This window comes from Rhea pennata, chromosome 5 (assembly GCF_028389875.1).
Source record: "Rhea pennata isolate bPtePen1 chromosome 5, bPtePen1.pri, whole genome shotgun sequence".
In the NCBI taxonomy this organism is placed as follows: Eukaryota; Metazoa; Chordata; class Aves; order Rheiformes; family Rheidae; genus Rhea; species Rhea pennata.
The window spans coordinates 19,669,929-19,694,212 of NC_084667.1; the positions used below are offsets into that span (position 1 = coordinate 19,669,929).

The 24,284-nt window shown below is 43.4% G+C and overlaps 1 protein-coding gene across 3 annotated transcripts in view; it reads right to left on the reverse strand.

The window, feature by feature from the left end:
• The window catches only part of PRDM11 (PR/SET domain 11), a 48,732-nt gene that overhangs the window by 6,572 nt on the left and 17,876 nt on the right, over positions 1–24,284 (reverse strand). The window contains exons 2-7 of one of the 3 annotated variants that reach the window (XM_062575866.1): positions 23,486–23,604; positions 22,836–22,939; positions 21,495–21,757; positions 20,511–20,578; positions 4,111–4,298; positions 381–1,031 (exon numbers count right to left, since the gene is read on the reverse strand). In XM_062575866.1, coding sequence (XP_062431850.1) covers positions 381–1,031; positions 4,111–4,298; positions 20,511–20,578; positions 21,495–21,757; positions 22,836–22,939; positions 23,486–23,601 — 1,390 coding nt within the window. In that variant the 5' untranslated portion in view covers positions 23,602–23,604. Of the gene's footprint in view, positions 1–380; positions 1,032–4,110; positions 4,299–8,250; positions 11,558–13,326; positions 13,740–20,510; positions 20,579–21,494; positions 21,758–22,835; positions 22,940–23,485; positions 23,605–24,284 lie in introns of those variants that run through there. The other 2 variants (XM_062575868.1, XM_062575867.1) reach the window with 2 other exon arrangements.

The window sequence follows — 24,284 nt, forward strand, 5'->3', positions numbered from 1 at the left end:
ATTCAGACTTTCAAGCAAAGCTTTTCAGTGGCATGTAAGGCACCATGGAGGGGTTTCCGCTGAAAGAGAATGCATCAAAAATACAGCAAACAAACTGTCTGCAATGGAATGTCTTTTTTATTGGCACTGCATTATTGATTACAATGGAAACAAATAGAGCAAGTTATTACAAAGTCTTTCCCAGACAATGTCTTCCACTGTGCCAACAGCATCAGCTCCTGACCCACCCGTTTACAAAACCTCACCATGAACCCTCCACAAAACCAAGTGTTCACCTGAACATTCAGAGCAAAATATTTTAGATGGGCACACAGCACACAGGCATCTCACTACTTTCCTTAGGCAGAGTTTGGAGAATGTTCTTACTCGGCAAGGCTTACCTGTGGGGTCAGAGAACTCTTGGAGCTCGGGTACCTGAGGCGGTAACACTGCTGGCTCAGGTAACTTTCCAGATCTTAGCATATCTAACTCAGCCTGCAACTCCCGGATCTTCTTCTTCAGCCTGATGCAGTTGGGGCAGAAGGAGGTGGTGGGGATTTCATGAGAATTGCCTTGAGCAGAGGCCAGTAACAGCTCAGTTGGGCTGTCTGCTTTGAGTGACAGAGGCTCCTCTTCTTCATCTTCAAGAAGCCCCATCTCTTTGGCTGAGCTAAAAGAGGAACTATGGGGGATCTTCCATTCCCCCTCACCCCGGTCTCTGCTGAAATTCAGGGAGCTGTGTTGCATCGCACTGCTGCACCTCTCAAAGATATCTTCAGCTTGATATTTAGATGCTTTTCTGATGGAAATGGGTGTACTTGTTGCTAACTGGTTCTCTTCCAACTTGGCAGACTCTAAAGAAGCCTCTAGGACATCTTTGAAGATGAGGTCAATTTTTTTTTTCTTTGTTTGGGGGTGGGATTCCCCCTCATCATAGCTGCGTTTGTAAGGGCTCTTCCCTTGCTTCAGTGTGGTGAGCTGGGGCAGCCCCCGCATGTCCTCTTGATTTTCCATATTCTTTTCTGACTTCTCCCTCTGTAACTTTTTGTCTCCTAGAAAGGAAAATGAGGGGTGGGCATTATCACTGGGAACCAAGCAACATTTCTCAATATAAAACTCAAATGAAAAAAGAATAAAAAGGCAAGCTGAATCCCTGCAGGTTTGTTAATTGTGTTACAAACCAGGGAACTGACACAACCCAGTGGAAACCACTTGCGAGAGGAGGGGCCTCTGCAAAAACAGAGACAGTCCTAGGTAGCTACAGAGGAGTAGGACTCCCACACTTTGAAGAGAAGAGAAACTACAGGCAGCTTGTTTAACCTAAGAGGTATAACCAACCTGCGCTGAAAGGACACTACAAGGTGAATGACAGACCACAGTGGAACCTAATGGCCAGAGCCCAAATGCCAGTTCAGCTGGCTGGAAGACTTGTGCCTGTTTTGACTTGGTAAAAGGTATCAGGTGTACAGTAGGTGCAGCAAGAGATTCAGACTGTTTCATGAGAACCCCAGTGTCTGTGCATGCCACAGCACAATGTTTGCAAGCCCCTTCACTCTGTTTCAGTTTGGAGGCTGCTCCAGAAATGCAAAGGCAAAGGAGTAAAAATAACTTGTACTCTTAAACCCCAAGGTATGCATTGCCAACTGAGCTAGAACTGGTGAATGACCTCCAAGGATGGGACATCTAGCTTGTCCCAGTGGAGTCTAAGAGAGTGGCTGTTATTTAGTGATAAAAATAAATAAATAAAAAAGCAACTTCATAAAAGTTATTAACTGCTTAAAATAAAGGGAATAGCCAGTTTTCCTTACCTGGAAATTCAAAAGACGAAAGGTTTGGCTCAATTTCCATCTTTCTTCTATCTTGTAAATAACTTCAAGCATTGATGGCTTCCCAAACAAGACGCTGCTTTATGCTGACTTTTTTGGTTTTGTTTGCTTTTAAAGTGTATTCATGCTTTCATAAGAGTAATAGGATAAAAGCTACCAGTGCCTCTCTAAGGAGAGCAATGCTAATATGCAGAAAAGATGCAAAACTCAAGACAGAGTATGTCACTGTAAAAAGGGCTGACCTAGCTGGCAAGTTTTCTGGTAGGGTTTGATACTGGCTGGCAACTCCAGTTACTTCTTGAGTGAATCAGAAACAACAGACCTGGTTTTCAACACATTTTGTCAGAGTATCTCTAAAGGCAAAGCTTTGAGTTTCTGCCCTATTTCTGCCCTTTGAGTTTTCCCTATTACAGACTATTACAACTGTTGGCAGAGGAAGGGATTTAGAAGATGGATCCTCCTTCTTCCTGTGTGACTTTTTTTCCCTTAACAGAATGGTTCATACCTATGAAAAAGGTAGAAATGACAACAGGACCCCTCATATTATTAGTATCAACTCCATTGATGAAGTGGGGCAAAAACTAATAATAGAAACAAAACCTGGGAACTACGTTCTTTTTTTGTGATTTAAAAAAGTGCCATTGCACTTGAGAGGAATTTGCAGAGACTTAGGATTCTTTTAAACATAAAGTTCCTCAATGATTTTAAATACAAAGCTCCTCGACAGACTTTTATTTGTTTCTCTGATCGTCTCCCAGTGCCATCCGAGCTGATGCTGAGACATCTGGGCAGTCAATGTGTCTGTGCTCCTTTTGTGAATGTGTAAATGCAGTCCTGAGGCCAGTGCACCGTGGGATGAGCTCACTGGGATGTGAGGGGGCTTCTTGGATGGTCTCCAGAGTCACCCGGGTTTCTACCTGACTGTGTGGAAGGATGGAGGGGTCGTGAGAAGCCCACAGGCAGATCTTCACAACACTTGTACAGAGTAGGCTGTGAGTTATTATTTCAGTTCACACAAACCATGGCACTAAACACAAGTCTGTAAGCTAGGGCAATTGCTCTCAGCCTTGGTGCCCTTCCAGACCAACAGTGGAGCTGCACATGTTTCAAAAGCATACGCTTTCTCCTGTAGTACTTTCTAGAAAGTACTAAGCTACCTAGACAATTAATGTGTATGTGGGATGCAGCAAAATTACTGCAGCAAGTATCTAATGATTCAACGATCAATAAAACCATTAATATAAAAACAATAAAAACGCACATTCATACCAGAGTTAATTCAGAAGTGGGCATTGCCAAAGTATAGCCACCAAGATGTAATGCTCCAAAAGTATAAGAACTCCAATGTGATGGAGAATAACCAATTCTCTTAGGACATTTTATCCACCCCTACGTTTAAAGAGGAGACACCTTTTACCAAGTCAAGGCAGCAAGAGCAGCTGTGCAATAATATACAAGGGAATCTTAATCAGAAAGTTATATTTAGTGTGGCTGCCCTCTGAGGCCCTGCCATTCTGTTGCTAGGCCTGAAAAGAAATGCCTTTAATTCCCTTCAGGTCTCAGCATTGTATACATGAATAGATGCATTAAGGTTTTTTGTCTTCCTCTAAAGCTTCCTGTATTGCTGACATTACACTGACCTAAAGGATCACTGGATTTGTTCCAGCATGACTATTGTTAAGATTAGATAACAATTTTTATCCAGGGAAGAATCAGTCTGACAAGTACCAAGCCTCCTGTATGTTGTACAATCACTCTAAGGTTGTGAGACTAGGGAGTCTCTAGCTGATGTCGCGCTGATCCCAAATTATCTCTCTGAAGAAAGAGGAGATAAATTAAGCCAGGAAAATGGACATACAAACACACCAAGGATATCTCACCTTCACATGCACACAAAACCAGCCAGAGCTCCCTCAAACAGGAGCCAGAGGAAACAGCACATTCAAATGAAAAATCTAATGGCTGTCTGCAGGACCACCAGCTCAGCAATCTTCAGGCCAGAAAGTCTTCTAACAGGGGAGCTCTGAGATTCCTGGCCTTTGTATCAGGCCCTGATAGCACATACACAGCACAGCACAACACAGATCTTTCTTTTGTGATCTTTATGACCTTGGTTATATTATTCTTTTTATACATCCAGAGCTAAGGACTCTTGCCATAATGGGCTCTGCTTCTAGGAAGGCTAATCTCCTTGCATAGTCTGTATATTACCTGTTTCATCCAATGCACTTGGTGCAAGAAGTGTAGTGATCAGAAGGAATTAGGGGAGAGGGTGGAAAGGGATGAAGGAAAGGGAGGGACTCACCTCTAGTGAGATTTCTGTTGATGGTCTCCTGGGACATACTATGCAACCGCTTCATGTAATCCTCACTGTACCAGACCCTCAGTTTCTCGCCAGGCCGGATGTCACGACAGGCGCGGAAATAAATCCTCTCACTGTGCTGAAAGGCCATCAGGTTCTGCTCCCTCTCCTCTCGGGAGATGATCACATACCTGAGGGTGAGGTGACAAGGCAGGCGTGAAGTACAAACTTCTCTCCCATGCACCCCCGGCCTCAGAACTACAACCACGATCAAGCCAGAATGACCTTCAAGAGGGCCACAGACACAGCAAAGTTGGATAGTACAGATTTATAAATAATGATATGCACATTACTAGAGATACAAGACAATGAACAATGAACATCTAAGGAATAATAAACCATTGGGTTCATTTCTGCTGTGGAAGGGAAGTATGTCTGATGGTTACCACTACAACAACATATATCCAACCTGAGGGAGCATCTCTGCCAGTAATGGTGATGTAGACTTTCACCAGAGGAGAATTCTTTGCCTAGCAATAGAAACAAGGACTTCTGATTCCTCACCATCATTTTACATCCTAAAGTTACCCTTGCTCCCAGGATCATCCTGAATATGATAGGGTCCCTCTGCCAGTCTGTTTCCCAAACACCATTTTCCTTTATACTAGAAACCAGATTTCCTTGCTTCCTCTCCTCTCGGACAAGCAGAATGAGAGATGTTCAAAGGAGAGAAACACAGGCAAGTAATGTGCACAGTGGTATTATGTGGTAGTCCGAAAGGAAACTAAGGACGTGCCAATATTTGCACATTTTGCACTTGGGACATTCAGTGGGGTCTGACATAAAAATACAATCAGTCCTGCAAATTTAGGGAAACCTTAGCTGCTTGAAAAACCAACACTGCATAGAGGGAATTTCCTGGAAATTCTGATAGAAAGATCATTATCTGAGCATGGGATTCGTTCTTCTGCTCCAAAACAGCTAAACTGCAGCTCAGCAGAAACATTAATTCACTGCTCCCATCAACTGGTCCTCTGTGCGACTTGACAACTTAGAGATCTATAGGAAGGATTGTACTATTCATCCTTATATTCCTTGTTTTCTTGTTAGAAGAAATGAAAAAGGTTTAATATTAATGGTTCTAGCTGCTGCTGTACATCATCTCATAACAACTCCCCCCTCAGAGCACATACAGAGCTGAGAGCAGATCTGAACCGTTTATAGCCAAGGCTCTTTTCCTCTCTTACACCGTTTGCCTATGTTATTCAGTGCTCCCTATCACAGTCACATTAGCAAAGGCGAGCAGCATGTTGCCTCCTTTGACATCTGTTGCTACTAGTCCTTGTCCAAATGTTCCCTTGTAACTCTCAGCTATTTCTTTGGCTTGAGAAACCCATCAGTTTTTCTTTGAATGCCCTCTCCTTCTCTGGCCTGTGTGCACACACACAGACAGAACTCCACATGCACGCAATCCGACAAACCCACACATGTAAGATCACAAACTTGGTTGAACTTCCTGCAAAACACAGAAAACGAGTTTGCAGTGTCTCAGGTTGCCGGAGGCTCCAGTAATTCTAGTTTTAATGTAAAGCAACTGTGTTTTTGCTTGTAATCGGTTGTGGTTTTCATGTGTGTTACCCAGGGTACTGTACTCTTCAGTAATTATTTAAAAATCAGGCTCAGACATTGATTGCCAAAATAAGCCAAATGCTGACGTTTGTTAACCCTATTTTATGGTTTTTGGATCACAAGACAAGGGGACTTTTAAACCAACTGTTTGTATGTTTGAGAGGGAACACAGGCCTGGATCAATGCAATGGGAAGGAGATTATGGAACAGTATATAGCTAGTGCTGCTGGGATGTCACTTCTCTGGGTTACTAATCACTCCACAAAAGGTGGAGCATTCAGCCAGTCATGCCACAGCACCCTTGAGATACACCCTTTTGTTGCAATCAGTTTGATGTTCTACAGCACCAGTCATCCTAGAAGGTGCTCACTCCAGATCAAGCAAAATGCCAGGACGCTTTCTAAAGACAATTTAGGAGATCCTGTAGCTGCTCTGCATCTGCCTGCCCGACATCAGTGAGAGCAATGACAAGATCAGGTTGCCCCTGTGAATGAGCACGATTACCTTCAGAGAGGTATCACCCTCAGGTCACCCAAAGCTCCTTAATAAAACATACTTAATACAAAGCCAGTAGCTTTGAAGAATTTATAGGATAGTGGCTAGTAACACAGGACAATCTGATACAGCAACTGCATTTGACGAGATTTAAAATCTGTAATACTGCTTTGTACTGGGAGGGAGGAGACACCAGGACTCATTTTTATGCTTAAGTATTTTATTAACATACTTTGCCTATTCACTCTTATCATGCCTCTAAATCCCTCAAAGCTTCTGCCTAAGAGACAGGAAACTTGGGTTTTGTCCTTCAGCTTTGTATCCTCCAACTCCTGCTGCCTTACGACACAGCTGTGAGCTAGGAGAAAAAGAGGAGGCTGGAGAGAGAGCTGCAGTACTGCTGCATCCCTGCAGCACATCACCGATTCATTTGGATCAATCTATTGTCCAGCAGTGACTAGAGCTGCAGATTTCGCCAGGAGATACTGAGAAAGCCCTTAATGGACAATTATGGAATAATCCAGTCATAAACACATTTCTTTGCACCTGCTGGCAGTTAGCAATTGGTTTATGTCCTGAAGATGAAGCTTTATATCTGTAATATTTTCCCTAGGTAACGTAAATGTGGAGGATATCATCCATATGAATGAACTGCTTTCAAACCAATGCTGCCAAGCTCCTGGCTTAAGTGACCCCACAGGCACTAATTAGATGGGTTACGAAGGAGTGCGTAAAAAACAAATTTCACTTGTCAGTCTAAGACATTCACTGCCACTGAGTATCACAGATTTGAGGTAAGAACTTTCCCTAAGTCACAGGAAGTCACTCCAAAAAATAGCAGCCTGTTCAGCTAAGAAGGGACACAAACTGTCTGGTGAGGAGAGGTGAGATTATACGATTCTGCCTATACTGACACACCGTACCAAGGCCAAAACACCCTTGTCCTAAAACACTCTTCCCACTAAAGGAACTGCAAAGGAACCAGCCTCCCTCCTGACGCAAAACACAAACTAAATTGATGTAAGAAGATTGTCTTGACTTAGACACCCTGAAATGGCTGTACTGTCACAAGCTCTGCACAGAGATGGGCCTTACGCCCCACTTCCATAGCAAGTTTCCCAAGGCACTGACAATCCCTGGAGGAGGAGTGGGGATGAAAAAGGCCATTTGGGCTGATGCAGTCACCTGGAACCGCTCCCATTCCTGCAGAGACACACTGGTTGATCCCTGCCATGAACTACAAATAAGTCACTTTATCTCTCATTAGAGAGAGACCTGCCACCCACCTCGTTCCCTGCAACGGGCCAGCCAAGGCCCGTTAGGCTCATGACCAATGCAGACTTTGCCCAGCCTATTCAGGACCAGTTAGCACGACGTTCCTAGCACCAAAGGAGACTATGAGTCCTGCTGCCCCACTGCTGCTATGGGGGCTTGGATCAGTCCCTGTGCTGGCACCTTCCCCACAACATTTCAAACTAGCAGCTCCTGCTGTCCTAGCTGCCCTCTTTCTAAGCCACAGCTTGCCTGGAACACCAACCAGCCAAGTTTGGGGATAATTCAGTGAACGTGCTCAGAAAACATCCAACTATTTTTTTTTTTGGCAGAGACCACAGGAAGGAACAAGGGCTATGCAGCCGGAGGCTCAGTCCTCTGCTCCCTCTCTCCAGTATTTGCTCCACTCCTTTTGCCTCCCTGCCAGCCCCCAAGCGCTCATCCCCTCCAAGCAGCCCTGGTGGTGCCTTTGCTGATGTCCAGCCAGTGCAGAGTGACATAGGGAAATGGCCATGGGCCTTTCCAAAGTCACAGCTGGTTGCAAGCCCAGGGCAGGAGATCCAGTGGAAGAGAGTTGCCACCAGTCTGGATATAGGCACTGAGGGTGCCAAATTAGCAAATATACCACCTCAGCTCTCTGACCCTTAGCGCCTTGGAGGAGACTAAGCAACTGTGACGGATACAACCTTGAATTACTTGTTACAAGTTCAGGCAAAAAATCAGGAGAGAAACAAAGGACTCAACAGCAGCTGTGATAAAAGTGTTATATATTTATTGTAATCTTAACAAAAATATTTTTAAAGAGAGAATTTTTCAGCATATACAAGATATGGAAGTACTGGGGTTAAGCACAGCAGTTTGCTTTGACATGGGCCACTTACTTCAATAATCAGTTAACATGATGCATACAGGACAATATATCCTTTGCGAGCAAGTACAGAAAAGCCACTTCACTAAGGGATCTATACAGGGTAGGAAATCTGGCCCCAGATTTGGGCCAATTTGTTACATTCCAGAGAGGAAACCTGGGAAGACATCAGTCAGTTTGTAATACATGGTCCTTTCTCCTGAGCCCAATACTTGAGGAGTTTCTCTTTAAGGCTGCACAGCCTGCTGCTAGGAAAACAGGGTTCATCTCTAAGTGCTTCTATACACACAGACTGATGGCAGCAACCACCATAACAGTCCTCCCAGCTCCCAGCAGTGCTTAGCATCTGCAGGGGTCTCCTGCTGTGCAGATCTGAGGGTTCCTGGAGGGGATCCCCCAAGACAACAGCAAAGGAGCTAATCCCATCCATTTATCAACAGGAGAACATCAGCATTGACCTAATACTATAAAAATGTAAAATATTTCTTTAATACATAGCAGCAGCACTGTATTGACTCAGAAAGCTTTTAGAACACATCATCATTTTTCAGTTCTTTGTAAATCATATTATTAAATCCACTTCTCTCCAATTTCCCAATCTTCCCTTCAATTTAAAAGAGGACAGATTGTAACTTCTGCAGAATAAAAATGTTATAAACAGACATAAAACCACAGTCTCACAGAAAGGTAAGTGAATCCTGCCCTGGTCTGGCACTGGTGCTAAGAAGTACTTCTGTGTGAAATCAAAGAAGTCATTCCTCAGAAGGAAGGAGTTATTTCTTACCAGATCTCTAATTCCTTGAGCAATGGCCTTTTACCACAACATTAAGAATAAATTATTTGCATTAGGATTATAGAATAATTAAAAAGAAAAAGAAAAGAAAACCATGTCAGGAATGTTTGACACTGCAGTCATGCAGCAAGCTGTCCAAAACAGAACCTAACACAATATACATTTAAAGGAGAGGCCAAACAGATTAAACATCCTTTAAAAGCAAGTAAAGTGAGCCATCCTTCTGCTGTACTGTGCTGTCTATGGTCCATTCCTGATAAAAATTATACAACTTTTTGGCCAAGTTTGTAGCCCACACATGACATGAGGATCGGTTGAAGGGTTTTCTGCAACCAGCTCTACCTACAGCAGGACAGCCCAGAGAGCAATGGCATGCCATGTGTGAGCAACACCTTGGTCTTCTTCCCTGCTAGAACATGGCAGGATAATGGTCCAGATTCTTCCAGAGATGGAGGCAGCATGGTAAAGGCAGATATGCAAACCAAGAAGAAAACAGACAAACTGTAAAAAAGCTGCCATTTATGTCACTACCATGTGAGGAGAAATTATTAAAGCCTAGTTTCAAAATTGGGATCGCACATGGAATCCTCATGCAGCACTGAAACAATTAAAATATTACAACACAGTTCTTTCTTGCATCTTGATTAAAAGAAAAAGAAAAAGCAGTACTAAACCAACACGTTCAAGGTTTTAACCTATATAGCTGTGAATTTAGATTGTAAACTCTCCACGACAGGGGAACACAGTACAGATTCCACCCTAACAACGCAGAGTAAGTGCAAAGAAACTATACTGAAGTTGACAGAGTTACAGTGATATAAAACAGAAGTATTCTTGAGGTCAGAAGCAGGCCCTGTATTTTCCCATGTTTCTGCACAGTCTCTCACATTTTGAAGAGGCAGACGTTGTTCAAAATTGAGAATTATAACATGCAAGAAAACAGTATATTACAATTCTGTTCAAGTTCTGCCATATTACGTATAACAATATTTTAACCGCAAATGGGAAGGGGAGGTTGGGTTTCAGATAGATTGGAGAAGAAAAAGATTAAACTCTTCAAAATAAGTGCATGTGGTACTGCAGGGATCCAGGCACATGCCAGAGCAGCTCTTCTGAGAAGACTAATGCCACACAGTGCTCATATCTTTTCTTTTGCCATTTTGCTGGCAAAAAGTTCTCTCAGCATCACATTTTCTCCCCTTCCCTGCATATGCTCTGCTTTTATACCCTTCTCCCTGACTGAACCTCTGTCTAACAGTCACAGTAAGCCCTGAACTATTGCTGAGCCCAAGATAAAAAAACAATAAGCAATTAGTCTTTTTAGAGCTGTAAGGATACTGTTAGTTAAGACTCTGCACAGCGCATACACTAATTTGCAGGATGATGATAGGAAAACAGTAGTACAGTAAAATTGTGAGTTGACTGTAAAGGGAGTTCTGCAGTACGCTGTCTCAGTAAATAATGTCTCACAGGCATGAGAAAGAGATCAAGATAATGACTCCTATTGCATCTCTTAGCCTCTAAAGCATTTAAAGCATAGGGAAACTAGTGATAATTCCTAATCTCTAGGAACAGAAAGATGCTTACATCCCAAGCTCTATAATGTCTGAGATTCCTCTTTGTCATTGCAGAAGGCCAGCCCTACTAGTCAGCTCCCATAATTCAGAGTGTTTTATTAGATAGCAGGGGGGTGGATGGGGTGGGGGTGGCTGTTTACCTTCTCCACATAACACTGATCCACATGTAGACGCCATGTGAGCATGCAGCAGCTCAAAAAGGTGCACCTTTCTTTGCTTTATATGAAGCAGATTAAAAATGGTGTTTTCTCTTTCGTGACCTGGTAGTCCGTGCAGGTGGAGTCTGCTTTGGGGGGTTTGGGTTAGACTCTGCACTGGGCTCAGGAGCAGGTTTTGAGCAAGCTGCTTGCAGAAGAGACCCCTGCATAGCACTAGGATCCTGTATCTTATGGAAAGCCTGGACCTCATCACGGATTTCTGAAAGGGTCTGGCACATCTGACCAACTTGGCTGGTGAGGTCAGCCATCCTCTGACTGATCACATGCATGCTATCTGCCATGTCTCTGTGTATAGCCACCAGCTCCTGGCAGAACTGCCTGAACAGGTCGGTTTGCTGTGTGTGGGAGTGAAGAAGTTGGCGATCGAAGCTGGAGAGAGGTGGGCTCCTCGTTCGTGGGTGCACAGGTCTGCAGGACGATGGAGTGCGTGGGGATGGACGGTGCACTTCCTGCCTTTGGCTGGTAGCTTCTGAGTGCTCTGATGATGAAGTGCGGAGAAAGGAGGGCCCGGAGCGCTGGTTGACTTCTGCACCAGCCCTCTGCAGAGATGAGAAGCGATGTTCCCGAGAAGTGCCTGGCATCTCTTCATCTTCGTCAGCTTAAACAGAAGAGGAAGCACGAATTACTACTGTGAAGCTCCTCACAGCTCTGACTTCTGTTTCAAGGTATCTCAAAGCACGTGGGATTTTCCCCTTCCCCCAGTCTGCCATTCGGGACAAGCCTGCAGCTCCTGATGCATAATGCAACATGCATGTGATGCAACATTATCATCTGTGTGACAAGCTTAGCCACAAGAGGCCTGAAGAGTGAGGGAACTCAGTCAGCAGAGGAAGAATCCAAGCTGCCGCAGCATCCTGTATATAGTGCTATTTATTACTAAAAGATAGACAATTTTAATACAATAGCAACGACTCACCTTCTCCAAAACTGCAACTAGCTAATACACTCAAAAATTCTGGGGGGACATAGGCTCCTGGCCTTTGGTCCAGTTCCAGGACACCCCTGACCCATGCTGGTTCCTCATGGTCCCATGTTACTTCTTATATCCTCCTCACAGAGGAATGTATAAACACAGCACTTCCTATTCACAAAATCTGGACTGCATAGCCACTATTTGGCTAGGCATCACTGAGTAAAGTATTCAAGCATTAAGGGTTATCAAGCAACAGGACCTTCTGTTAACCAGGCAATAAACTTGAAGCAAAACAAAACAGAAGCAAAACCAAAAACTGAAGCAAAACTCCAAACTCTCAATGTTTTGATAAATATCTACTGATGTGCTATTTCATGGGTACAGGCACATCAAGTGTAAGAAGAGATGATACTGCATTTGCTGTAACTGCTCACTGTCTCCTTACACAAAGTGTATCCATTTTGCCTCTGAAGTAGTGCAACTGGCTTCCAGGACAGACATCAAGAGTCACCAAGTCCAACTTTGCAACTATTTGAAGAATTCTGCCTTTGTTTTTCCACTAGTAGTGTTAGTTCAGATAATAAACCTATGCCAGGACAACAGCACCTGTGAAGTATTAGCTCACTTCTCAAGAGAAGAAACCCCTCTCTCTCTCCTTTGTATCCCTAAAAGCTCATAGACAGATAAGTTCCACGTCCATACAAGAAAACTGCATGTGGGCAACTGGGGAAAGACCTGCAAAAAGCAGCTTGTGATTCAGTACTGGAAGGTGTTAGAGATTTGCAATGTAAGAAGGTTAACTTATACAGCAGGGCCAGTATTTTCTTAACAAAGAGCGGAGGAAGATTATCATCTACCCTTTTAATAGCACTTGTACTGAGACCTCAGACCACTACTGAGAAATCATTCGTGGCCTGGCATCACAGCACAAATACCAGTGATCATTTAAACCCCAACCTTGGCCTCCCTGACACCCCTCTTAGAAGATGATTACATGCAGCGATCCATTAGTGACAGCCACAGGGTTCACAGCTTGACAGCACTACCCTTTTATTGGGGTGCCTGCAAGATGAAAAGTCCCTAATGTTTTACAAATACTTTTCCACTGACTGGAGGTAGTTGCACTTCACCTACAGTTGCTCCCTCTCTTGCAGGATCAGTTCAGACTTGCATCCCTTTAAGAAAGCGGAACTCAAACAACGTCTGCCCTTAGAATACAGTAGGGTAAAAGGCTAGAGAGGCAGATACAAAAGATGACTTTAATTGGCAAACAACTTTCCCTCAATTCACCTCATCACCCCATGATCACCAGAGCAGGTTGCCTTGAAACCAAACACAGGTGGGTCCTGGGTTGGCAGGCAACCGAGCATCTCACAGAACACACAGCACTCTTCTGGTGTCAGACTAAGATATGCAAGCATAAGGTAAAGAGGTGTTAAGGCAGTAATACTTACAGCTTGTTGATGGGCTGTCAACCACGTCCAGATCCGCTCTCCGGAAGCCGTGCATCTGGCGAGACGAATGCAGCGTCGACTCGATGGCTCTCTCGTGGGCGGTCAGGACAATGGCCGAGGGCCGCCCCGTGCTGCTGGGGCTTGAGAGGGACCTCTGCATGAAAGCCAGTTTGTCCTTGGTCCTTCTCTTCATGTCATCCCATCTGTGTTTAATGTCTTTTACAGACCTGGGGACCTGGCTGACTGATGTGATCTGCCTGGCTATGCCTTCCCAAATCTTGTCCCTGTCAGCATGGGATAGACGCATTGTCTCCCTCCCAAACAGCATGGCTTCATTTCGGGTCACCTCAGTGACCAGAATGTCCAGTTCCTCCTTGGAAAACTTGGGCTTCCTCTTTCGTTCAGCCATGTTCCTTGGGTTGAACATCCCACAAAGCACAATTGGGTAAAAGGAAAACAGTGCAAAGCATCCCCCTGCATCCAACCACTTGGCCAGCGTTGCACTGGGGCAGAGGAGTTCGGTGGGATCCAGCTCCCCCCACCCACAGCCACCTTTCAGTTTTCCTCAAATGCACCAGGAAAAGGCAGCTGTTTTGTTTAAAAGAGGCAACTTTCAAGGTTAAAAAAAAAAACAAGCAAGACTAGTGTGAAGGAGCCTTTTCAGTTCTACAGTTAAAATGAAGTTTTACACTTTGTTCAGTCCGCTGACTTATGTGTGACAATTTCAGTACAGCCTCACATCGATTGCAGCACTTTGTGAACAGAAAAAAGTGTGAGAACTCACAAGCAAATTCATGAATTAGCCTTTAAGGTGATACTGCTTGAAAATGGCTTCTTGAGGAAATTTAGAGACCTGAAACATCTTATTGTTCTGCCTGGCAGAACATGTAATGGAAACTTTCACCCCACCCTTTCTGTTAGAACTCACAGAAATCTCTTGCAGAGGCTAAACTAAAATGGATTTTTTTTCAGGGAAGATTTCAAGCAGATTCACAGGCAGTTTGTGCATCTTGTTTTTCCTAAGAAAAAAAACTCTTCTTCAGCGTGAGGGGTACTGCACTTTGAACACTGGTCTGCTTCATAACAAGCTTTTGTTTTTTTCCAGAAATAGTTGCCATTTCCTATTGTTCTCAGATGGAATGAGGCCACCCACTTGCTTTTCCCGGCTAGGCCTTGCTCTCACTGCCGCTGACAGGAGCCTGTGCCTGTTTCTGGTGCTTCAGAAGAACAACTTGCAGCCTCAGCCCATTGAGAAGAAGACGCAGAGATTCTGAGAATGAGCAATATTTTCATGTGGTGCCTCTGGGGTGTGTGTGTGTTTAATGTTCCAGCTATAGTCAAAGGAATCTTTAAACAAAAGAGTGGTCCTAAATATGGCTTTTTTACTGAAAAAAAAATGCAAATCTATATTCAATAGGGAAGGAGAACACAGACTGTGTGAATATCTATTTCTGCCTATATACAAGGTGGGATTGAGGACAGAGAAATAATCCAAATCCTAAACAATGGAAATCTGTGTGTAAGCATGCAATAGAGCACTGAAGAGATCAGAAGGCCATGGAGAAGCAGAGCTGCTGGGAAGATTAGTGTACACCTTGATTGGAATTATAACAGAGTGAAGTAAAATGCAAAAATGAAATGGCTGTGATCTAAAAAGGACTATTTTTACACAATCTTCAAATAATCAGAAGCAGTTATGTTGGGGATTTTTTGGAGAAGATCAATGTTTTTGGTGTTTGTGTAGTATAGTTACTTCTGATATTTTAAAAGGAAGTTCTCAGAAATCTATGGTCGATTTATGGACCATAAATCTACGGGTTATAGTGAGAACACAATATTCATTTAAGGTAGAAGACATCAACGTTAATATTAATCACCTCAAAAAACAGTTACTACAAACCTAGAAAATTAACCTTTAAAAAGGGTATCAAAAGATGTATTATGCAAAAAATAAAATATCTGAATAGTTAGGACACCTAACAAACTTAACTCTGCTATGAAGTGATACGACGGGAAGGAAAACTCAGTAACACCTAGTATCTTCCCAATGTGCTAGCACTCCTCCTATTTACGTTCCCAAATTAAATGAAATTGAAGATTATCCTATTGTTACCACTCTGCAGTACTAGGGAAACAAATTCTGTCTAGGATAGCTCAGACCCTCCTCTTCCAAGAAGTTATATTTTATTCTAAAATCTTGGCTGGATGTCTTATCCATTCAAGCCAGACTTCAGCCACTCCAAAACACTTCTTGAAAAGCTGGTAGGACCTAAAGGCCTCAGCAGTTCTTCCACTTGCCTATTTTTTGTGCTGGCCCCTCTGGCACCTGGCTCGTACCTCCTCAGAGGCAGCCGCCTTTCAGCACCACTGTAGCCTAGCACATGAGGAGCGGGTTTGGGATGCGCTCATAGCGAAGGTGCTAGTGGACTGTGCACAGCGAAAAACATAAAGGGACTCTTGTCAGATGTCATCCTAGTTTCTCATTCGTGCTGTTATTCTGCTCTTTAACGAACCTCTCTGACACTGCTGGTTATGAGGCTGCCCTCCATCAGGGTAAGCGTCAGAAGCTGTTAAGTTCCCACCGAAAAAACAGCAGGAAATCCTGCTTAAATCCAGGCCACATGCAGTGAGAGCTGGGAGCTGAGCTACATGCACAGAAGCATTTCACTGGGACAAATGCAAATATATCTGTGGGATATTATTTTGGTGAAGCTGCATTTATGGAAGCGTAGAGGGAGCATTTAAGGAAGATGGTAATGAAACCATGGATAGCCAGCAAAGCGCTTGGTACATTAACCTCAAGAAAAAACACTTAAAGAAGTCTTCCCAGTTAAACAACGGCGGGATTGGGGAGGGGGGAAGGTTACATGGAACAGGGAGTAAGGGAATGTTTATGGTTCAGTTTTTATTGCATTCAGCAAAACTGGGCTTCACGTACGTTCTTTGCAAGTACCCACAATTGCACAGTATCATCAATGCCTCCATGTGCAGGAAACAAATCTCCACACTGACAAACTGCTCTGGTGAAAGGAGTAACAGCATTTTACAATCTGTCCATCAACAGAGCTGTGCTTGCAGAATAGAAATCTCTCTGGAGTTGCTCAGAGCCTCTGACGGGGTTAGGAAACTTATGTCCTCTCTACTCTGCTGAATCCATGGCTGCTATCACTAGCAAAGTGACACCAGTGGGGAATGACACACTCCTTTTTTGTTTGTCCTGGACAGAGTATCCCACCTAGTACATTTAGCTCAACTTGTGGCAGACATGGTCTCCTCATTAGATCCAGCAGGACACGGGTGAAAACAATTCAAGACAACCGAGGTATTGCAAGAGCAAACTCACCACACAGAGTGGTAAGTTTTGGCCAGTTTTAATCGTGAATCCTACTAGTGTTAGGTTCCCAGCAGGCACCTTAACCTCCTCCTCCTAAAAATGCAGACAGGAGGTATTTTTTTCCCGTCATGCATTTCCCCTAGCATGCAGGATATCACTGAGAGCAGTCATTGTTTGTTATGGAAGTACCTCTTTTGGGATGGTGTGTGGGTTTTATTAAGCTCCATGGGAAACCCAGCTGTGAGGCTGCAAATTCCCACCTCAGCCTAGGTGAATTTGAGAGTGCAAGACAACAGAGCTATTTCTTTGCAACTGAAAGTGAAGCTGCAGACTACAAGAACAGTGAGCATTTAATGTTCACCCCACAAAGATAAGAAACAACTCCAAAGACTCCTCTGTCTTTAAAAAACAAGCACACAATCACTTCAGAGTGGGAAGTGAAAACATTTTTGGAGGGATCACAGCCCTGTAGTATTTTAGGATCCATTTGCTCTGTATAACTTTCAGCCTATAACCCATAAGAATATTTGTTCCAGTTGCTAAAAAAGAACAGAGATGAATACATGCAGCTTAACAGAAAGACCTGTGCACAGGTTTGCGGCTTTCAGTTCCCCTGCACACACTGGCAGTCACAGTAACCTTGAGGTTTTTTTTTTTTTTTTTTTTTTTTAACGTTCCATTAAGTCAAAACAGTAGCTCTGTGAAGATCTACTGATATAAGCTAGTCCTGCTTTGATCAGGCCATCGGAGTGGATGACCTCCAGGTCTCTTCCAACCCATATCATTTTATGCAAAGCAAATCAGACATCCACATTACCAAGAAAAAAAGGAAGACATTCAAAAAATTCTTACTCCTCATGATGTCTTGTCACTGTGTTCAGAGTGGAAAGGAGGCACAGAGGAAGTCAAAGGGAAAGAGGTAAAGAAGTCTTGCACTAACCTCTTCACAAGGGCTGAGGGAAAGCATAAATTTGAATCATTCCAAAAATCCAAAAGCTCAGGTACTCACTTGTAACTTGTAAGTTCTTGTAACTGCCAGAATTAATATGGAAAACCCACATGAGGCACTGCACTCCAACAATTCATCTAGGCACTACCACTAGCTTGTAGGTGCTTCCTATCCTGCATCTCAGTCTGAGGAGAGCAATACACACATAGAGGAATGTTTCTTGGACTTTCTGAATTACTTACATTTTTTGGTCCAGTTTCCTTTTTTTTTTTTTTTTTTTTTTTAAAAAAAAAAATAAGGTCTCCAACAATGGAATAAAAAGACTTTCTCACATGTAACCAGGAACAGTGGCTGGTTCTGTGCAAGCCTTCAAAAGATCTAAGAACTTGGATCAATGGCAATTTATAGTTTGTGTTTGAGAAAGCACTGATTTTTGTTTGAGATTTGCTATGATTTGTGGTACTTAGTCACACTGAGGCCTCCCTCCACCCCAAACATAAAAACAGAGGAAAATGTTGACACAGATCTCTGCAGCTAAACTCATGGAGTTTTACATAGTGTTAGAAACAGTGCTTTATGCTAGACAGAGACTAAGAATGCATTATTCCTGTGCCAGTGGCCAACTTTAGAAGATGCCCCTCAGCATCAGGAGTTTGTCTTGACTAATTAAAGAAAGAAAGGAAAAGAGGATCTTGGACAGTTTATCTAGCTGTTACTCTGCCACCTGCTACGCTTTGTACTCCTTCATCCCTGTAATCCACTTCCCTGGGTATACGGGGACTTGAAAGTCAAACAGCAAGTGCTGCAGTGTACAAATTGTCCTCATTGGGAACATGAAAATGGACTCAGTGGTGGTAGTCAAACAACAAAAACAATATCCAGATCTGCAAGGAGAGAGAGGAGTCAGCCCAAGCTGCCCTCCCCATGCCATACCCACCTACCCAGAAGGTGAGTAGATCTGCTTTGCAAAGCACTCCATCTGTGAGTGATGGCAAAGAGCACCATCTGAAAAACAAAAAGACCGCTGTCTACAGCGTTCCTGGAAGTACGTTTCTCTGGGTAATCTCCACAACAGGTAATGTTCTAGTGTAGGATACTCTTGAGTATCTCTATTTGAAAGCTAGCAACAAACAAAAATAATGCTTTTTGAGAACCACTATCTCCACTTGAACTGTCACTCAGACTCCATCTACTGCTGGTATTTGAGGCATTTTTGCAAGAGTAAAACAGAAAGATCAGTTAGAATAGTATAGACTGTCAAGGTCCTCCGATACACCCTTCCCCAGAAGAGTTGCATACATCCCCTTAACTGTCCCTACCCTTTCCACAAAACTGTAATCCACTTGCCTTTCAAGGCTATACAGAATGGTTCAGACCACATTCATCCCAAGACATAAACATGGCAAATACAAGTTTAACCAGAGGTTTAAAAGAGAACATTCTGTTCTTATGGTGGTAGGACCAAAAGTAGTGCCCATATAAATCCAGTATTACCAACACCTAGTGTTGGTAATACTAGGAGGAAGAGTTCATTATAGAGTTGTCACTTCCCAAGACTATGTTTTGCCCCAATTTTATTGTCATACAGATCACATTAAGAGATAATATAATCTGAACAGCAAAATCTCACTCTGATTTTTGAACTTCTAATCCTTTGCTTCAAGATCTATGTCCTTCTACCTATTTGTCCACCACACCATTACTTTTTTCTGGAGTGACAACTCCAGCCTCAGCACAGGACTAGAGGTTTCTCTCATCAGGTAGCAAACAATTGTAATGGCTGGAATTCTTACAGAAAAATTAAATCTTCCGCTGAACTCCATGAATGTAGGTGTCAGAACAACTGGTCTCCATGTGAGGAGTCAAACTGAGCAAGAAGTGGTGCACTCAGCTTTGACAGGCTATTTTTGTATTGCATCCACAATGCTCTTTATGCTCTCTTTTCCATTAGTGAAGGGCAACTTAAAACCTAGCCATTCGGACCAACAGAACAGCTAATCCCCATCCTTCTTTACTCTTGTATGAAATGCCTTCTTGACACTACTTCCAAAATTCACTCCTGAAAGCAGTACTAGTCAGAATATGGGATGGGCAACAATACGCTATGTCCCATTCCAGCTATTCCAGTGACTCACCATATGCCCAAGGTACTTCAGTGCTTTGCCTCTGCTTCAGGAGGCTACAAGTGACCTACATTTGGCAGATATATGCAGACATTTGCAGCACTGCATCACTGTTAAACGTTTTCTCTTACTACTGCAATTAACAACAGAGCCAGCCACCTCCTGGTTCAGTATTAACTGGTATTTGGGTTCTGCTACTGTTGAGTCCCTGAGCCGGTAGAGGGAGTGCAAGCACACTGATGATTTCTATGTTCGGAGCTGCAGCAATTCACTCCAGTTTCTAACAGCACAGTAAAGCTAACACCACAAATGACAGTGCACCATGGACAACTGTTTCTAGCAAAGCCCAGAAAGAGAAACCACTTTCAATGTCTGTCAAATTGGAAAGGATAAAAACCTAGAACAGAATCAAATGTTACCTAGGGGATTATGCAAAGCATTTTGCAAATATTTGAAAATAAAATAAAAAAAGAAAAAAAAATGGGAGTGAGAACTGTCAATGTTTGTAAGTGTGGATAAATAGATCTGTCTTTATAATTTGTCCTCATCCCAGAAAACAATCATCTTTTATACACACTTCCTTATTTTAGCTCCTACAATTCAGCCTTACTCCAAAGGATTCTCATCACAGCAGATATCGCAAAAGCACAAGCAAATCCTTTAATGAAGAGATTGTGGCATTTTGGTTTGTTTTTCTGTCATGCAAAACAATGAGGAGTGTTTGATGGCCTCTCTTGGGAACATAAAGCCCCAAAAGGGAAGGTAGAACTGGACTCACCTCATCCAGTTTGCTTTGGTTTCATCTGTCCCATCTATGGATTTGTAGCGGTTGTTCTTATCAACGATCTGCAGAATGACAGATGCAGCAAGTGAACAAGCTGGTTCAGAAAGAAGTAAGACTTTGACTTTCAAATCACTGCTTCAGTTCCAGTCTCATGTCAGGACATGAAACTCTATGCCACAGATCTAATCCCTCACAGGTACTCTAGATTGCCACTCTGATTGCCAGCCTGCTTGGCGGCTACTCTGAACTAAGCGAGAGGTATTTTCCCATGTACAAATATCTACAATGCAGAACTATGGATGTAGCTGGCAAAACTGTTAACAGTCCTCAGATATAAAACACCAACTGTCCTTTCTCAGCAGGGCTGAGACAAGTGTGAGCAGAATTTAATACCAGCAACTCTGCACATATTTTTCTAGCTAGAATTCAAGTCCTACATCTGACTTCTCAGAGTATTTAGTATCTATCAATCCAGTGATATCTCTGTCTCACAGGCTGACAGAGGCCTGCAGGACTGGGGTAAAAAAATGCATTTTTGGTGCTGGAGACTGCATGTTAACTGGCTCCTGAGGAACCAGGAGAGGCTGAATTTCCTCTTTCCTGGCTCCTCCACAGTGGCCACCTGCTCTGCAGAATCTAGAAATGATCTTTTCTCTATCTTCAAAATGCAGCATGGGGATGATAAGAGTAGGGAAAGGTACTGGAAGAGCCTTTAAGATTGTGTGGGGATGGAATAACACGGCAAGAGAGAAAGGAGAAGCAAGCTCTGCTTTCCAGTCCTGTGAATTGAATTCAGATTCAATTCCTGATTCCTGTTAATGTATCTATACTTTTAAATCACTAATAATTATGGCAGATGCATGTTCACCTATTGCCCATATAGATCAGCAGGGGAGCTTCAGAGGAGGCAGAAGATGCCCCATGAGTCCCAGCTCTGAGCTGTGTGGTCAGAAATGATTTTGTTAGCAAGGTACTTACCAGCCAAGAGAAGAATCCTGCAGACTTGTCCTGGCTAGAGATTTGCCCCTCGTATGGCCCGAAGATGTGACCTTTAGGGATCACTTCGTTCATACAGCGCACGTCGTTCTCCCCATTGGGTTCTTTCACCACCTCCATACCAGGTGGGATGGTCAACGCTGCCCGGTCAGGGATCCCAATAGGCACAGGGGTGTCGGACACAAACACTGGGGGACCATGGTTCGGGCACTCATCGACAAAGTACTCCTGGCAGGATTCGCAAACTGTGGGTGTGAGGGGAGCAGATGGCACAAGTTAGGCAGGGTAGACATGAGATGCATTTAAGCTCAAAAGAGCTCATACAACACACAGCAGTGAAGCTAGCACAGTTTCTCATCCTTTCAGATTGCCTCTGCAATCTGAAGTGAAGAACTGAATCCAGCAATTCCTTTTTCTCATGGCAGAAAGTGTATTCTCCCTCTGCCTCAGCCTAGGTCATGAAAACAGAATAGGATGGTCCTCTTCTCTGGGTGCTGCAGGCCTGACTTCCATGCACATAAGCACTTCACAACCTTCTCACTTTGTTTTTCCTTCTATGACTCTCAACAATTACTCTGCCCCAGTTCATTCCTATGTGACCTAAATCTATGCCTGGATGCTTTGATAAGTAACATTCTCTTCTAGCCTCTCAGGTGAGTGAGCACCAGTGACATATAGATTTGTCATTAATGCTATACATGTGCAGAAAATTCTCTTCTGCAGTTTGCAGAGTCAGCATTCAGAGATTCCTTGCAGATAACAGTTAGCAGAGACTTCCTTTATCTAGCTAAAAGGTCTGATTCCCCACATACCAGAACAGCAAACAATGCACACTCTGAAAATAAACACCTTTGTCCTACAACCTTTTTTTCTGTGCTGCAGAAAGACATATAACATGCCCAAGTACTTGTGGCTGAACTCATGGTTTCCTCTAAGGCCTACAATATTCAGGGTATGCAAACACACCTGACACCACTTTTGTTTCACAGAATGTAGAGAAAAGGAAGGAGCTGTCATCCATGCAATGCTTCCTTTATGGTTTCAGGACTCAAACTTTTCAATTTTGCAGACTCTTGGGTTTTCCATACAAACAACGTTTTAATGTCTCTAGCACCCATCTCCCCCTACTATGTAGTCCTGTGATTGACAAGCTTCTTTCATGTAACAGCTTCCCTATCAAATAGGCCAGTCTTAGGAAATCATGTGAATTCATCCCAGGATTTTTTCCCCTCTTCTGCCCCAAACCCACAGGCTGTAGATTAAAAAAGACTGAACTCTATACAAGTGGTGGCATTGTTTTTTCTCCACTAACAGGACACTTACACCAAAAATCCACTTGCTGAAAGCTCTTAGTCATGATCAAATCCCGTTTCCCTTTCAGTTTCTTGGGTTCCACATCCATGGACTGTGGATCAGGCCTTCCAGAGCTGGGGAGAAAACAACAGAAAGACTTTAACCTACCAAGATCTCACACTGCAAATAAAGAGGAACAGAGGCAATGAGATAACGAGGTCTAAACAATTCTAGACCCCATGCCTGCAGCAGAAAAATGGTTCACCTTGCCATCTAACCTGTTGGTTTATGCTACCTTCCAGAAGCTGGTTCCTGACACAATTTAAGCCTAAAGCTTACAGTACTTAATGGCTTCAGTTAGAGTACTACTACATGATTCAAACCTGGTACATACCATCCACTCAACAGGAGACTGGCAGAGTGAATTCCCACCATTTTTCTACAGCCAGGAAAACCTGCTGATCGAAGGCAAGGCATAACCTTCAGACACTCGCATTCAGAGCCCTCATATAAACCAGTATACAGGCAAGTGCATCCATACATGACCATCCCTGTCACAAACCAGAAGGCAGAGTCTCACAAGTGAGGGTTCTAGTATCTTTCAGAGCTTCAAGTAGATTCCTGAAAACCAACTTCAACTTAGAGGAGAAAATACACACAATAGAAACTCAGCCACATACCAAGGTTGTCCATACTCCTGGTCCCGGCGCGGAGAGCAAGCCTCTGTTTTTATCGTCACCATCTCCCCTAAGGAAGTCTGGGTCTGGATCAAACAGTCCTTCAAGTTTTCACTCATGTTCTGAAAAAGAACGAAGCAAGGAAAGAAAACAAAATGAATGGCCAGGAAATCACAACCTTCATTCCCAAGGCAAGAATCCAACAAACAGGCTCCCCTCCTCTGCACAAAGTCATGATGTCTGTGCAGGTGCTGGATCACCTACCTACTCATACAGATGAAAATCCCTTCCTGTACCAGGAAGAAAGCAAACAGTAGTTCAGTTATAGATCAGGTGAAGAATATTAGATACAACGGAGCAACCTAAGGCACAGGGAATTTAAATTTTTCTCCACGGCATTCACAAAAATTGTTGGAAATGTAACTTAAGGCTGACAGATAGGATGTCTTACTGAAATGCAGCATGATTATTTCAGAGTAGATCTTTGCGACAGAATACCAAGAAAGAGAAGAACACAGGTGGGCACAAACCAGGGCCCATCTACAAATACGACATATGCCAGTCCCCTTCAGGGAACAGTGAGGTATGTTACATCTCTGAAGATGAAGCTTTCTATGTGTTTTGGACACTTTGCAAACAGTGAAATGTCTGCAGTGCCCTGCAGGATTCCAGCAGAATTGCACAAGTCACGTTCTCTCATCTTCCTATCCCTTGAGACAAACGGAGCTGAGCTATCATTACCCTTCTGGAACGCAGGCCCCTTTAATAAAAACGCTTCTCCCCTAGCTCATCACAAAAGCCA